Raw genomic sequence first — 16421 nt, 5'->3', positions numbered from 1 at the left:
CCAGCCAGGCAACGATTAGTTCTGTGAAACAAAGCAAAACCAATGTTACACCGTGTCTACACCGGACGCGAGTGGCGCGGCGCGACAAAATACTATGGAACTCATTATAATCAGTGATGCTGTCTACACCATATATATATATGCATATCTATGGTCTACACTGGATGCGGCTAGGCATGGGCCGGTATGAGATTTTGACGGTATGATAACCTTAAGCAAAAATATCACGGTATTGTCGTTACAGCTCTAAAATTTGTTCTTTTTAAATGACTGGGTAAAAAAAAAAAAAACTTTTTTCCGCTGAACACAATATATTTTGTTTTTGAGCAACATACATAGTATTAGGAACAGTAGAATTTGTTTACTCCCTGCTACATTTTTTTTTATTTTTCTCCGTGCGTCCGTCTTCAACGTCTCTGGCCTGTGTTAACGGGCGTTTACAGACTTCATATTTTCACATAAATGACATTTTGGAAAACTATTGCATTGCAACGCAGTTTGTGCAAGTCCAGAACAGAGACGAGTTGCTTGCAAGTTGCAATAAGACAAAAAACGGCCGGTTGCTGATTGCGTAAGTTCCAGGGAAAGCTCCTTAAGTTCAGCCATCCTACACATACGTGACTGACTGCTCGCTTGCACCAACAGGAGGAGGAGGGTCGTGTTACTCTCTACACTGCACTCAACCTGAGGGACTCCTACACTTTCGGTCTTTGAAAATATCTTAATTTTTGTTCCGAAGATGAACTGAGGTCTTACGGGTTTAGAACGACATGAGGGTGAGTAATTAATGGCAGAATTTTCATTTTTGGATAGTTCTTATTGAACTATCCCTTTAATATAACACAGCCAACACTTACTTGAAAATGCCAAGACAACAAATATATTTTTTAACTTGGCATTTTATATGGTTATTTAAAGATGTAATGGTAAAATCAAAGTCCGGACATTACACTGAATGCCAATTTTACACTTTGGAACAATATTTCCCCCATATTTTTACATTTTATTGTCTCAAAAGTTATTTGAAATATGAAAGTAGACAATTTACTTGCATTTAAGATGTTTTTTATGCATTTAAAATGACATTTGTAAATGTAATTTGATGCGGACACCAAAATGGTGACGTCTCGTCTTTGATCCTTATACATAGTTACACTTCAACTACGTGTAATTGTGCAAAGAAAAAATATTTAGTAGTGCGTAAATTGTAACTTAGTGCCCATTTACGTCAAAACTAGGCTAAAGCCCTATTCGCACGGGATTAGTATTACCTGGTGACCAGTCATTTGTAATTATTGCGGAGGTTGTCTTGTGATCTTAATCCCGTGCGAATGCACCACACGAAATTCAGAGGTGGGGGGTAATTTCAAAATCACACAAGGTCCCCAGATAATACTAATCCCGTGCGAATAGGGTTTAAATTGTAATTTACGTACATCTGCTGCAACCGGCCGGAAACTAGCAACCAACCTGGTTGGAAATAGTATAACACCATAAACTGAAAGCAATCTTTACGTGACTTACTTTTCAAATATTTAAAAAATGATCATCCAAGTCTAATATGATCCAGCGGGACGTACTAAAAGACATTGCGGGCCGCCCGTTGCCCATCCCTGATCTAATAAGTAATTGTAAACATCTTATTTATTAATACTATTGATTTCTCACATTTTTATGGGCTGACACAGTTGGACCCTAATCCCTCAATATATTATTAGCACTGTTAAACATATTTAAACAAATAAATCTGACATGAGCAGGAAAAAAAAGTTTTGTTTAAACAAAATTGTTAAATAAGCACTAAACCTTTAAACAGACGTGCTGGAAATGCTAGACAAATAATTCATATATGGCATGGTATTAATGGTACAGTATGTTGTTTGATATTTATCATAGCAGTACTTTTTTTATTTGAAAGTTTTGTTTGACATATACCGTGTTTTGGGACACGTATATCATATTATCGTATATCGTAATACCATGGTAAATAAAACTATAAAAGAAGGGGGTCGAATCAACTGATCACATCAACAGAAGCCACAAAAACCTGTATCATCAGAGTACTTGTGAAAATGTTTATCTTACCTTGAGGTTCTCTGCTCATAAGGATTAAAAATATCGTGCGTCTTGATACGTTAAAACATCATCAAATGTATAGTTTTCAAGCGATATAAATATTACGCGCAGTTTCTTTCTGTGAATCTTTTCAAACGGCCCTCCTGAATTTCTTCTTCTCTTGCATGTTGTCTGCTGTAGCGCACAATGTTACACATTACCGCCACCCACAGGCGTATATGTCCTATATATAGGCTGTAGTGGCTCTAAAAAATTATGCCAGTCACAGTTATGTTTTTTTATTGTAATATTGCTCGTAATTGTAAATGGTCTGTATATTTTGTCATGCATTGTTTTTCTGTAGCAGTTATTGTTAACTGTAGTCTTTTCTTTCATGTACAGTATGAATGATCACATTTTGTTAAACTGTGGTTGAGGAAATAGATACCACCATAATTAATGATTTTTTTTCTTTTTCTTTTTGATTCAGGTAAATTGGGACACTTTTTGCCATTGAGATGACTGGGAAAATGTCCCAACTATTCGGAATTAACCCTGTGTAGCCTATAATGAGTTAAGAAATGTCACACGAGCAAAAATAGTGTTCTGTCCTAATAGCACGACCGTAAACATGATATTGATTTTTATACAACAGTCCAATAAACAAAAGGTAACAGATCACTCTAAATTGTAATGTAGACACACGCATTTTCTGTAAAGCTGCTTTGAAACAATGTGTATTGTGAAAAGTGCTATACAAATACATTTTAATTGAACTGAATTGAAAAGGTTAATTCTGAGTGAACTTTAACACAATACTTTGAAATATTGTCTGCTTTTGTTCCAAACCGTAACGTGTCTGAGAGTCCAAGCAATGCCCCTGATTGAGATCAAGACCTTTATATAAAACAGCTACTCTCTACTGCAGGAAAAATACATTTTTAACCCATATCCATACTAGTATAAAACTATGAGGACGCTTTTTGGTGGGGGGCCTGTGCCACAGTACAGATAAAACACTAAATGCCCCTAATCTCAGCCTTGGAATCTCCCCCTCTGCAACAGATCTGAATCCACTCTCTCTGAATCAGACATAGCTTTTTGGGTCAATTAGGCCTATCCAGATATAGGCTAATCATCGAAATGTTTTTACCACCCGTGGTACACTGCGTATTTTTTAAGGGTCACATCGTGGCAAAAAAAAAAGCTAATCGTCATATATCTTTGGAAAGTTGAGATTGTCGTTATTCGAATGATGCAAACCTTTTTAAGACACAATCAGCACAGCTAGCACAATCGGTGTCTTTGTCAGACTGCCAACAAGGCGTCATGCTGTGATCCCATTGTGTTTTCCAGCTAATAGCTCCCAGCTATAGTCATCTGACTGCAGGTATCTGTTTACAAAAAAAAACAAATTTTTTTTTCCCCTTTTTCGGTGTGTTCAAAGTTCTATCACTCAATGCCAGTAAGACTTACTCTAAGGTGGCACTCTGAGTTTTGTTTCTAAACTGAATAAACCTCTGTGTCTTTCAAAAGAGACCAAACCATGCAAATACTCCAAATGGTTCAAGAATAGCATGCAATTGAATTGGGGTAGGCTATGCCTTTTTTAGGCGTTTTAGGCAAATTTTGCAGGAATGCTAAAGGGTTATAATAAACCAAACAACAACAACAAAAAAAGACATTATTTGACAGAATTAGAATATTTATTCAATGAACCAAACATCAAGCAATTAAGTAATACATTGCATAGGCTACGATACAAAATAATACATAGTGGCTCATGTTCCTGACTAAAACCGCGCTGCTGCTAAAGTGTGTCATCCACATCCAACGGTCACAGCCTCTTATTGAACGGCTTTCCATCCGCTTCCGTGAAATATGATCTCATTAAATATTTTTCTCTTGTGCGTCATTTTTCTCAACATTTTAACCAATAACATCAGAAATAATAACAGTAAACAACGGTTTTACAATTGATCACTCCTATAAAATAATTCAGAACCTGTAGTTTTATTTGTTCCGAAAACGGAAGAAGTGCCCGAAGCAACATCCCAGCCGAAGATCTTCCACGTTTACACATCCGAACTCCTCCTACAGGAGCCCACAATTGACTGCGAGTCTGCGAGCCTCATTCACAGGCTACATTGTCCTTACAATGGTACGGAGGATTATTTTGAGTTTATTGCTGGCGACGTGGTTCTCCGTGGACTGTAACCCCGGGCCTATCGATGATATTGCAGTTGATCGATACTTCATTCCTAAAAGCTGCATCAGAGAAGTGAAATCAGGAGATTTCGTGCGGTATCACTATAACGGCACTTTTACTGACGGAAAACAGTTTGACTCTAGGTGAGATAATTCAGCCAAGTTTTCATTGAGTGATGTTCATTCTTTGCATCTTGCAAAATTCTTCGCATTAAGCGATACCATTGCGTTTTGGAGACGTCCAATGTAGGGCCGTGATTTTCTGGACGTGCACCATTGGAATATTACATTGGGATACTTTTTTTGTGTTATGGTAAAATCAGGGTACTTCTATGATATAATTTGAAGTATCTTTTGCAGTTACATGCAAATAGGTTTGTTCAAGATTTTTTACTTAAAAAAGATTTTTTATTATATTGCATATTAATCTATGGCCGTGTCTCAGACACTGGTGAGCTACCTACATGGAAAGCATTTTTGAACATCGTATAATGTATCATACGTGGCCAAATGCTGTCTTGATAGGGAGCTCTCTTGGTTTCTGAGCCTTGTGCAAATTTTTTTCCAGTGCAGCTTGAATACAACTATTCTGAGGAGTTCAAATGATAGACAAGCTGCATTGTCAAAAGAGCTATAGAAATAAAATGGACTTGATTGTGTAAAATGCTTTTATTACTTTTATTAAAATTACTTTTATGACTTGCAAAGCTATGTGTGTGTGCATGTTTGCTGTGTGTTGGAAATCTTTTTGTGATTTGTTTGTTTTAAATGCAGCTATGATAGGGGGGCTGCATTCTTTGGACAAGTGGGCCAAAAGTGGCAGATTGCTGGTGTGGACAAAGGCATTCTGGGTATGTGTGTGAATGAGCATAGGAAGATCACTGTACCCCCCCACTTGGCTTACGGTAGCCAAGGAGCAGGTAATATACCCAAACACACCTTTTACATTCATCAAACTAAATGTGCATACTAGTTTATTTCTCAGACTTGGACAGTGGCCCAAAAACCATTTGGACACACAGGTCATGCCTAAAAATGTCTGGGTGTCATTGTATTAGATATCATAGAAAGTGTCTTCCTTCTGTGCCGTTTCAGGTGATAAAGTGCCGCCAGACACAACATTAGTGTTTGATCTGGTTCTACTGGACGTCTTTAACAGAGCAGACCAGGTTCAGACCAAAGTCATCAGTACACCTAAAGAATGCAAGCGCTCAGTCATGAGGACTGACTTTGTCCGTTTTCACTTTAATGGGACATTGCTGGATGGCTCTGCGTTTGACTCCAGGTTAGTGCTACTTTCTGTCCTAGTAGCCACCTCGAAGGAACTGCAAAAAATAATAACAATTTACAAACAAGTTTCCCGAACACTCCTGCCACCAAACTCATGCTCTTGTTTGAGCAATGTTGATATTGCCATGGATCCACAGTGTTGACACTGTTCATGCAAACTGTCTTATATATGGCTTCGTAATAATTTTCTTTGTACATTAAAAAGGCATAAGAGAAAGTATTTTAACATCTAAATCTAATCCAGTATCTGAGTGGACACATGTCATATATCAGATGTATCCAGAAGTGTGTTGATTAATCTTGTATGAACATAATGCAGCTACAAGCGTTCCCAGACGCAGGATTCAGTGGTTGGGGAAGGTTGGCTCATAAAAGGCTTGGATGAAGGGTTGCTGGGCATGTGTGTAGGAGAAATACGACACTTCATCATCCCCCCATTTCTGGCATTTGGAGAAAAAGGATATGGTAAGCAAACAAATCATCTGCATGTACATATAAAGAACAACTAGTTCTATATTAATCATAGAGTTTTATTCAAATCTCAGACATGGTTGCACTCTTTTCTCACGTGTCAATGTAATTCTGGGTTCCATTTCGAGAGGGTCTCTCGACCTTGTGTACAGTGTAAGCTGATGCTTTGGGGAAACCCTTTTTTTGCTCAAATACTGAAGCCTTAAGTAAGTAAGTAAAGGCCCCAATATACTCAAAACAAAGTTCTTTTTCGTTCTTCGTTTAGGTGTAAAACGAAGTTCGATATACGTGAGCAGCGGTATGCTGCTATCGAACATCCCGACGCCGCCCACTCTGATGAAAGTGACGTTTATATGAATATGTAAATATGTGCTACGCGCTTTCCTCTTAGTAACAAAATAAACACAACAAAAATGGAGATAATGGCAAGCATTTTATTATAAAAAAAGCATCTGATCATAGCAACATGGGTATGCTTGCACGAGCTCTGCAAATTAGCACTCCCATGAAGTCACGTCACGTATATTTACATGGCACTTTATTCAATATATTGCTTAAAAGCAAGCAGCAGTATTAAACATGAAAAACTGTCAGTGTCTCATTTCATCAGAAGCAAAACTTAATTTGCTACTATAAAGCAGCTCTCCACTGTGTTCAGTTTTTACCCGCGGACATCTCACCTCCAAGGACTCGACAGACAAAATGAACCCAGAGAAGAGTTCCGCATGAAAGAAGGCGGAGCCTCAGCGCACACCCACCATGACATAATCGTCACGGACCAATGGTAGTACGAAGATGTTTTGCAGCCGAACAAACTTTTCTGGAAAGTTCACTTTGGCAAGCCGTTTCGAACTCCCAAAATGAACAAAAACCAACTTCGTTTTGGCCGGATTTTGTTCGAAATTACGTCACATCAGTTTGTTCTTCGATTTAGCTTGCAGTATATCCGGGGCCTTAAGAACATTATTGTCACTGTACATGTACAATGAAACTCTGGTGGAGCAACCTCCAGATGCCTTCTTGATACATACAAATTAGTGATGTACCATGTACAAATCTGCACACTCATATTGTTGTGGGAGACGTGTTTTCTTCAACAACCTCAAGAATTGTAGCTTTTGAAGTCCTTATTCGGTTAACGCCATTGCATTGCAATGGCCAATGGTGCTTGAGCACGCGAAAAGGGGGCAGGAAAGCGCCCTATAATCGGTGCTGAGCAGCATTTCATCAAAATCTTTCTCCTTCATTATAAATGCTTTGCCAAAAGGGGATAATGGAATACGCTTTGCTGATCCCCTTATACATTCTGATGAAGAATGGATTGAAGATATCATTGCCTTCGGGATAGCACTCTTCATAGGTGGCACATAACTTCAAGACTGTACATGTACAATGAAACTCTGGTGGAGCAACCTCCAGATGCCTTCTTGATACATACAAATTAGTGATGTACCATGTACAAATCTGCACACTCATATTGTTGTGGGAGACGTGTTTTCTTCAACAACCTCAAGAATTGTAGCTTTTGAAGTCCTTATTCGGTTAACGCCATTGCATTGCAATGGCCAATGGTGCTTGAGCACGCGAAAAGGGGGCAGGAAAGCGCCCTATAATCGGTGCTGAGCAGCATTTCATCAAAATCTTTCTCCTTCATTATAAATGCTTTGCCAAAAGGGGATAATGGAATACGTTTTGCTGATCCCCTTATACATTCTGATGAAGAATGGATTGAAGATATCATTGCCTTCGGGATAGCACTCTTCATAGGTGGCGCATACCTAACTTCAAGAAACAAACCCGGCTCTCACGCTCCCCTCATGGTAGTGGAGCTATAAGCCGAATGTGAGTTTTGCAGCAAAGAGCTCATATGCTGGCACAGGTCCCGCTGACACCTTGTGCTCTGAACGTGCTTATGATATAAACAGCCCCCTGCCTCAACGGCGTTCTGTATTGCACAAAGCACAAAATATCCCAGCCAAGGCGCTTCAGCCGCTCACACAATATATAACAGTGCCTTGCCTCAGGGCGCCATTTTGCCTGCTAGAGCGCAAATTACTCCAGCTGCTTACTTAAAGGGATAGTTCACCCAAAAATGAAAATTCTGTCATTAATTACTCTTACGGGGTTGTTCCAAACCCGTAAGACCTCCGTTCATCTTCGGAACACAAATTAAGATATTTTTGATGAAATCCGAGAGCTTTCTGACCCTGCATAGACAGCAATGGAACTACCACGTTCAAGGCCCAGAAACATAGTAAGGACATCGTTAAAATAGTCCATGTGACATCAGTGGTTCAACCGTAATTTTATGAAGCTAACAGAATACTTTTTGTGTGCAAAGAAAACAAAAATAATGATTTTATTCAACAATTATTCTCTTCCATGTCATTCTCCGTCACCATTCACGAGAGTACCATGACGCTGGAGCCGGTGTTCTGACATAGAACCCACATGTTCTGTGGCTTGTTTTCAAGCAGAGCGTCGTGTTATGCCATATTTGCCAATGCTGCCGCAGTGCATTACCCTTCTATGATAAGCACCAGCTGTGCCATTGTCTTTGATACAGATGTGTACAGTAGGGTTGCTTACACTGGCCACTATGTAAGTCTTTGACTGCTATATATGTCGGCGCTGCAGCAGTGCGTTACCCTTCTATGATAAGCACTGGCTGTGCCATTGTCTTTCATACAGATGTGTAGTATTGATTAGACCGCTATATGCTGGTGCTGCCGCCATGTGTTGCCTTTCTGTGATTAGCACCGGCTGTGCCATATGCCGGTGCTGCCACCGTGCGTCGTCTTTTGATGGTAAACACCGGATGTGGCACTGTTTTTCATATAGGTGTGTGGTGTTGCTTATATTAGCCATGGTGCACACTGGCGATATCGCTGCTCATATCCATCTTATGATACACCGGCTGTGCCGCTGTTTTCAGCGCTCTTCTTCTGCATAGCTCTGTGTGACTGCATGTTGTCTAGCCCAACTTCAGACTCTTGCATTGAGCCCAAGCCAGCTGCAAAGCCAGAGAACGTATGGCCGAAATGCCATTCCTTCCTGGAATGAGGAATGTGCCGCATAGCGTTATAGTCGGAATCGATAATAAAGTCTACCCGCTATCTTACTCTTCTCTCAGTTTCCTGCCGGAACCGGGAACACTTCCCATAACACCCGATGTACTTGCTACATCGTTAGAAGAATGGCATCTACACTAATATTAGTCTCTTTCATTCTTATTCCGAGGTCACTGTAGCCATTCGGATCCAGTCTGTATCCAGATCAGATGGTGGATCAGCACCTAGAGAGGACCTCTACAGCCCTGAAAGACAGCGGAGACCAGGACAACTAGATGAGCCCCAGAGACAGATCCCCAATGAAGACCTTGTCTCCTAGACTGCCACCGGGACAAGACCACAGGAACCAGTTGAGTCCTCTGCACAATGTGACTTTGCTGCAGCCTGGAACTGAACTGCTGGTTTTGTCTGGCCAGAGGAGAACTGGCCCCTCAACTGAGCCTGGTTGCTCCCAAGGTTTTTTCTCCATTCTGTCACCGATGGAGTTTTGGTTCCTTGCCGCTGTCGCCTCTGGCTTGCTTAGTTGGGGATACTTAATTTCCAGCGATATCGTCGACTTGATTGCACAGACACTATTTAAACTGAACTGAGCTGGATGATGACATCACTGAATTTAATGATGAACTGCCTTTAACTGAAAATTGAGTGTTTACTATTGTCATTTTGCATTATTGACACACGATTTTCCTAATTAATGCTGTACAGTTGCTTTGGCACAATCTGTATTGTTAAAAGCGCTATATAAATAAAGGTGACTTGATTTGACTTGACTATTGCAGGCACTGAGATCACTGGTTTTCTTTGTGCTATTGTTCCACTGTGCAGTGTGACAAGCTGTAAGACAGAATACAGAAGATACTAGTCTGTAGCCTATCAGAATTCTTTTCTTTCGCCCCTTGCCTTAAAGAGACAAGCTCCATATAAAAGACACAGATTGCCCCATTTCAACGGTGTAATGCTGACTACCACGCAGGCTTCAAAATGCCCCAGCATTACGAGTGCATTATCAGGAACTGTTTGCACTGTAACATTATCTGGCATGTTGGGACTGCTTCACATGCACCCGCTTCAACTATGGTTGAAAGCATGCATTCATGCATGGGTTCCACACTTGAGCTCAATGTGCATATTGGTGACTCGCAAATGCCTAGAAGCGCTGGCCCTTGTGCGATGGTCGCCTGGCATTCCGTGCCTGGACAGACACGGAGAAAAGGTACCTGATGACCTGCCTGGAACTGCCTGGTGCTCGGAGCAGGTCACCTGTTTCTTAAGTGTTTCTACACTTAGTTCTGTCACAAGCATGTTCTCGTTCGCATGGACGACATGGCGGCCGTGGCGTTCATAAATCGCCAAGGTGGTTCCCATTCTTGCCCTTTTCACACGCTCGCCTATAGACGTGGGCAGACCAGCACCTCCTGTCTGTTGAGCTGTCTGTCTCCCCAGCCATCTCAATTGTGGGGCGGACATGCATCAAGCGTCTGGCCAATCGACGGAGTTTGTCGACATTAGACTCGCTGTCATAGCATATGCTGAAGACAATTTCAGAGGTGAGCCGGGTCTGCCGCTTGTTGTTGCAATTGCCGTGATATTGTCTATGACAGCTGTTTTCTGATAGTTTTGAAGTGTTGCATCTCACCGCTTTATATCTTTGCTGTTGTGTGAATGCACATACAGCAGTTCACTAGCCCCGCCCTCCCTCTCAGAGCTGTGGGTTTCCACTAGGTCCGCTAGTTAAAAAAAACAACAAAAAAACACTTCTGTACACTCTAAAAAATGCTGGGTTGTTTCAACCCAACTTTGGGTCAAATATGGACTAACCCAACTTTTGGGTTAAAAATTTAATTAAAAAATTTAACCCAACAGCTGGGTTAGTCCATATTTGACCCAAAGTTGGGTTGAAACAACCCAGCATTTTTTAGAGTGTAGTAGGTTGTGCCGGCGCTGCTGCTGCCTAGCCAACTTACACACAGTTTCCCAGGCCAATGTGCTGTCTAATCCCAGTAAGCTCCACAACTTCATGTCTATCTCCGGTAAGAATCTGTTGTCTGGAATGTGCCGTTTATGCATACTTGTGTACAGTGCTTGTCAAGTTTCAAGTCAAGTCAAGTTTATTTGTACAGCGCTTTTTTTCTCTAACCTTTTTCAATTTGATGGGGGCAACAGCTTCTAATGTATTAGAGAAGATAGTGCCCATGTTGCTAGTCATTTCGTCTAGTTCATGTGTACTTATTGGTACACAGAGCAGTTGAGATAAATCAGGCAGATTTTGCATTTTGCATCAGGCAGATTTTTGTACCATGCATTGCGATTGCTAAGTGTCACTGCGCTTATTTGACATCTCCACTTATGCCGAGCGCCCTTCACAGTAACACGGCGTGACACATTCCCCAAAGTGTCATCTTACGCTGGATGCAACATCGAGAGACCCTCTCGAAAGGGAACGTGTCCGGTTACTAACGTAACCTTCGTACCCTGAGAAGGGAACAAGACATTGCGTTCATGCTGTGTTATTTACACTCAGGTCTTTCATAAGCTCTCTTATTCAGTCGAAAATATCTGATGAAATGCCGCTCAGCGCCGCTTATATAGGGCGCTTTCCCGCCCCCTTTACGCCTCAAGCGTAGCAATGGCGTTAAGCGAATAAGTCTTCAGTATTTGGGAAGAAAGGTGTTTCCCCAAAGCATCAGCTTATGGTGTACGCAACGTCTTATTCTCTTATCAGGGAACCAAGGTTACGTCAGTAACCGGACACGTTTTACCTTTCACATGGCTCATGCCTTGGGTTTGTGATTAATATTGGCTAATGGGGTTTCCAGATTTCACACTGCGCATTTGTCAACCCTGGGTTCTTTCTGGTTTATCTACAAGATACACAACCTGTTTTAGTAACTGCTTAATACTGGAGTACACTACACAACTTTTACTGAAATTTTGGCCTTGATTTACAGTCTGGACAAGTCAACGCTAGTTGCCAAATGTCAGAGCCAATCTGCAGATTTGAGTTGACCGATTTCACAGAAAAATCAGTGTTACATGGACACAGACACAGACTTACTAGCTTCAGGCCATCAAACATGTTTAATTTTTTAGCTGATTTTAGAACACATTGTTTAAAATTTAATCCATCTCCTTGCAACAGAGGTGTTTGTTGTGTTCGTAACGACTTAAAAGTCTCTTAGTAGGTGATCCTCAGTCATTTAGTGTGTGATGCCCAGTTTTTCCTTTTTTTACAAAGTCGGCAGGTGTATGATTCCTTGTGTTTTAAAATCTGTTCAGATCGTGTAGTGTATTCCAGCCTTAACAAATCTAGAGGAGTATCACTGTTGGACATTGAACTTTTTTCTCAAAATAAAAAGCATAAAAGTTTCTTGTGTGAGGTTTAGTAAAATCCCAAAACAAACGTCTCCCCACTACTTATATACAGTACATCCACTGACAGACAGTTGCAATTTTGGTTTAGTCAAGTCAAATTTATTTGTATAGTGCTTTTCACAATACACATTATTTTCAAACAGCTTTTCAGAAAATCATGATATTAATGTTTATATATCTTAATACCTTTATGTCTTAAAGTCGCATTTAGCAGATTAGAGCTGGGTAATAATATAGTTTACGTTTTGCAACAATACAAGCAATTAAGCAGTTGAGATGTGCTATTTAGCATATATATCGCCCTACATGAGTATACTGTATCAATGCAGATAAAGTGTGTGTAAAAAGAAATCTGATGCAATGGGATCAGTGCCACAGTTGACACTTTTTATTTTTCACTTTAATCTTGACAGCTGTAGATTTCTTTTAATTGTACAGGGGCATTATTTGCCCCCTTAAATTAAATTTGAATTTGGAATTTTTGCCTCAAGCCCCCGTTAATTTCTGGCCCTGGTGAATACTCAAATGAGATGAAAACAGTACTCATACTAATTTTCTATTAAAAAAAAAAGTGTTTTATGTATGGGGCAGTTAAAATTGAATGTTCACATTGGTTATATTAGTAGCATGAAAAACATAATGGTTATTTAAACCGGGAATAAATTATATATCAATAAAAACATTTATGATGAGAGAATCCACGAGAGTGCAGATTCAGAATTCAATCAGTGAGCGTATGCACTCAACAAAACTCCGGCATTTTCACAGTGACTAATCTAAATGCTTCTGACTGGCCATTGCATTCATAAACTCAACAGAAACATATGAGATTGGTCAGTGTGTAAAAAGAAATCTGATGCAATGGGATCAGTGCCACAGTTGACACTTTTTATTTTTCACTTTAATCTTGACAGCTGTAATAGATTTCTTTTAATTGTACAGGGGCATTATTTGCCCCCTTAAATTAAATTTGAATTTTGCATTTTTGCCCCAAGCCCCCGTTAATTTCTGGCCCTGGTGAATACTCAAATGAGATGAAAACAGTACTCATACTAATTTTCTATTTTAAAAAAAAAGTGTTTTATGTATGGGGCAGTTCAGTTGCCTAAATGTATTTGCCATGTTGAAATGACTTGGAAAAGGTTGGAGAGAATGCACACGCTCATTGGCTGCCACTTATATGGATAGGCTAAATAGTGTAAAATAGTCTAAATAGGCAATGATGATGGACAAAGGCCAGTTGACATAGTTGGCCAGGATTCTGGGGTCTAGAGGACCCACAAATTTCAAAGGGTAGTGACAAAGCTTTTTTTACTTCAATGGGTGACAAGGCAAGAGATACAGAGTGATAGATAGCTGCTGTTAACTGCCATTTACATTCTAAATGTTACTATCCAATAAGTACAGCTCTGTTTTGGACAGGTAAGGACATTCCAGGTTCAGCCGTGTTGGTCTTTGACATCCATGTGATAGACTTCCACGGTGTCAAAGATACTGTGCAGGTGGATATCACACGTAAATCTGAGGCGTGTAATGAAACCAGTGAGGTGAATGACTTCATTCAGTACCACTACAACTGCTCACTGCTGGATGGCACGCTGCTCTTTACATCGTGAGTTTCCCCAATCTATCTAATCTCTTTATAATAGCTTCAATATTTATTACAACGTGCTAATGGTTTTGTGATATGGATAACAGTTGTTGATCTCTGATCTTTGTAGGAGGGACTATGAGACCCCACAGGATGTGGTGCTTGGAGGGGATAAAATAATTGACGGCCTAGACGAGGCTCTTAGAAATATGTGTGTAGGAGAGAGACGGACAGTCATAGTGCCGCCACACCTTGGACATGGAGAGAAAGGAGGTGTGTCTTATTTCATGTGTCTGTGATACTCTAAAAGGATGTAAACCAGTGCCGACCAACTACCCGTGCAGACAAGTACAATGTCACTGTAATATTAGCTCAAATACAGTGACACTGAAATGTTGTAAAAATGTTTTGCATTACATTACTATTGCTCAGCAATGGATCCTCTGCAGTGAAACACAATAATCTACACAACATCAGTCCATCAATTACCAATTTTGTGAAGTGAAAAGCTACGCTAAGAAGCAAATCCGTCATTAATGTGTTTTAACTTTAAACGGTCACTTCTGTCCAAAATACCAGTCCACAATCCATTCCTCCAGCGAAAAAGTCCATCCCCTGGAAGTCCATGTCCTCTCACATTAAAATCCACTGACATATCTGTTTAGAAATGTTTTGGACTGTTTTCGTTTGTAAACGGTTCTTGGTCTGTGCATATTTCTCTCCTGATTCAGATTCAAAAGACGACTTGGAGAAAGGAATATTATGGATAAAGGATTCTTTTAGGCAGAATCAGTGGTTTAAAATTAAAAATGTCTTAATGAATTTGTATTTTACAAACAATTTACATTTAATCATTTAGCAGACGCTTTTAACCAAAGCGACTTACAAATGAGGTGAACAATAGAAGCAATCAGACCAACAAGAGAGCAACAGTATACAAGTGCTGTGACAAGTCCCAGTTGGTCTAGAACAGTACACATAGTGTTAGGCATTGGCTGAGTGTCTAATCAAGTGCATGAAGGAGTAAAGTTCAAAAGGAGTTTTTAAATAATAAATCCAGGAGAATATCCACAAGTCCATAAACAAACAGTATCAAAAGCTCAGCAATGTAAATCCAAATATAATAGCAGATGAAGAACTAAGGAACAGACAGGGCTTAAAGGCAGAGTGAGTGATTTCTGGTAGCCAATGTTGATATTTGAAATCACCAAAACAAACACGCCTCTACCCCAAAAGGGTCTTGCCCCTATTTTGATAGCTCCGCCCCACATATACGTACGCAAACCAGGCAACGATTAGTTCTGTGAAACAAAGCAAAACCAATGTTACACCGTGTCTACGGATGTGAGCGGCGCGGTGCAACAAATCCCGACAGAAAACTGCTGCCGGGTTCTATTTATGACGTGCTGACACAAATTTCAAATGGTTTTCAACGGTCGTTTGATCGCGTCCAGTGTAGGCAGACTTTAGCTGTTGTAGACACGGTGTTACTCACCTATTGAGAAGAAACAAAGCAACCTCGGCGTCCGATCGCAGGCCTCCGCTCCTTGAGTTCTCTCCAGCGATGGAAAGCTGATCCGATATTTACACGGGTCCTACTTCTTGCCTTATCATTCCGCAGACGTTTTCCTCTTTTGTTTTTTATCCACCATCTCTATCTTTCTGTCGCTCGGCTCGGCTAATGTCCGTCCCATGCACTGAAAGCTCTCTCCTCCACATCAAGAGTAGACACGCCCCTTATTGCTGATTGGCAACAAGTTTGTTTTGCGATTCGGCCCAAATCAGTTTTCTAAAGTGTTTTTGAAAAATCACATACCCTGCCTTTAAAATAACTGCTTTCTGTTTGAATATTTTAAAATGTAATTCATTGCTGTGATGGCAAAGCTTGATCCTTCAGAAATAATTCTAATATGCTGATTATATTATTATTTGATATTATATTATATACTATTATTTGATGAATAGGAAGTTCAAAAGAACAGCCTTTATTTGAAATAAAAATATTTTATAACATTTTTACTCACTTCTGATTAATTTAATGTGTCCTTAAAAGTATTCAGTTCTGAATGGAGAAAAAAACCTTGGGAGAAACCAGGCTCAGTCAGGGGTCAGTTCTCCTCTGGTCAGACGAAACCAGCAGTTCAGTTCCAGGCTGCAGCAAAGTCACATTGTGCAGAGGACTCAACTTGTTCCTGTGGTCTTGTCCCGGTGGCAGTCTAGGAGACAAGGTCCTCACTGGGTATCTGTCTCTGGGGCTCATCTAGTTGTCCTGATCTCCGCTGACATTCAGGGCTGTAGAGGTCCTCTCTAGGTGCTGATCCACCATCTGGGCTGGATACGTACTGGATCCGGGTGACTGAAGT

The 16421-nt window shown here is 40.3% G+C and overlaps 1 protein-coding gene and 1 pseudogene across 1 annotated transcript in view; one reads left to right on the top strand and one right to left on the bottom strand.

The window, feature by feature from the left end:
- Positions 1-2255, bottom strand: part of dbf4b (DBF4B-CDC7 kinase regulatory subunit) — a 16531-nt gene extending 14276 nt beyond the window's left edge. The window contains exon 1 of the mRNA XM_016538027.1: positions 2086-2255. Coding sequence (XP_016393513.1) covers positions 2086-2104 — 19 coding nt within the window. The 5' untranslated portion in view covers positions 2105-2255. The remainder of the gene's footprint in view (positions 1-2085) is intronic.
- Positions 2256-3838: 1583 nt separating this feature from the next.
- Positions 3839-16421, top strand: part of LOC107727948 (peptidyl-prolyl cis-trans isomerase FKBP10-like) — a 17363-nt pseudogene continuing 4780 nt past the window's right edge.

This window comes from Sinocyclocheilus rhinocerous, unplaced genomic scaffold (genome assembly GCF_001515625.1).
Source record: "Sinocyclocheilus rhinocerous isolate Xijiao unplaced genomic scaffold, SAMN03320098_v1.1 scaffold3201, whole genome shotgun sequence".
NCBI classification, from domain to species: Eukaryota; Metazoa; Chordata; class Actinopteri; order Cypriniformes; family Cyprinidae; genus Sinocyclocheilus; species Sinocyclocheilus rhinocerous.
Note: the sequence above shows the minus strand (reverse complement) of the source record. Positions and strands in the feature narration are given on the sequence as shown.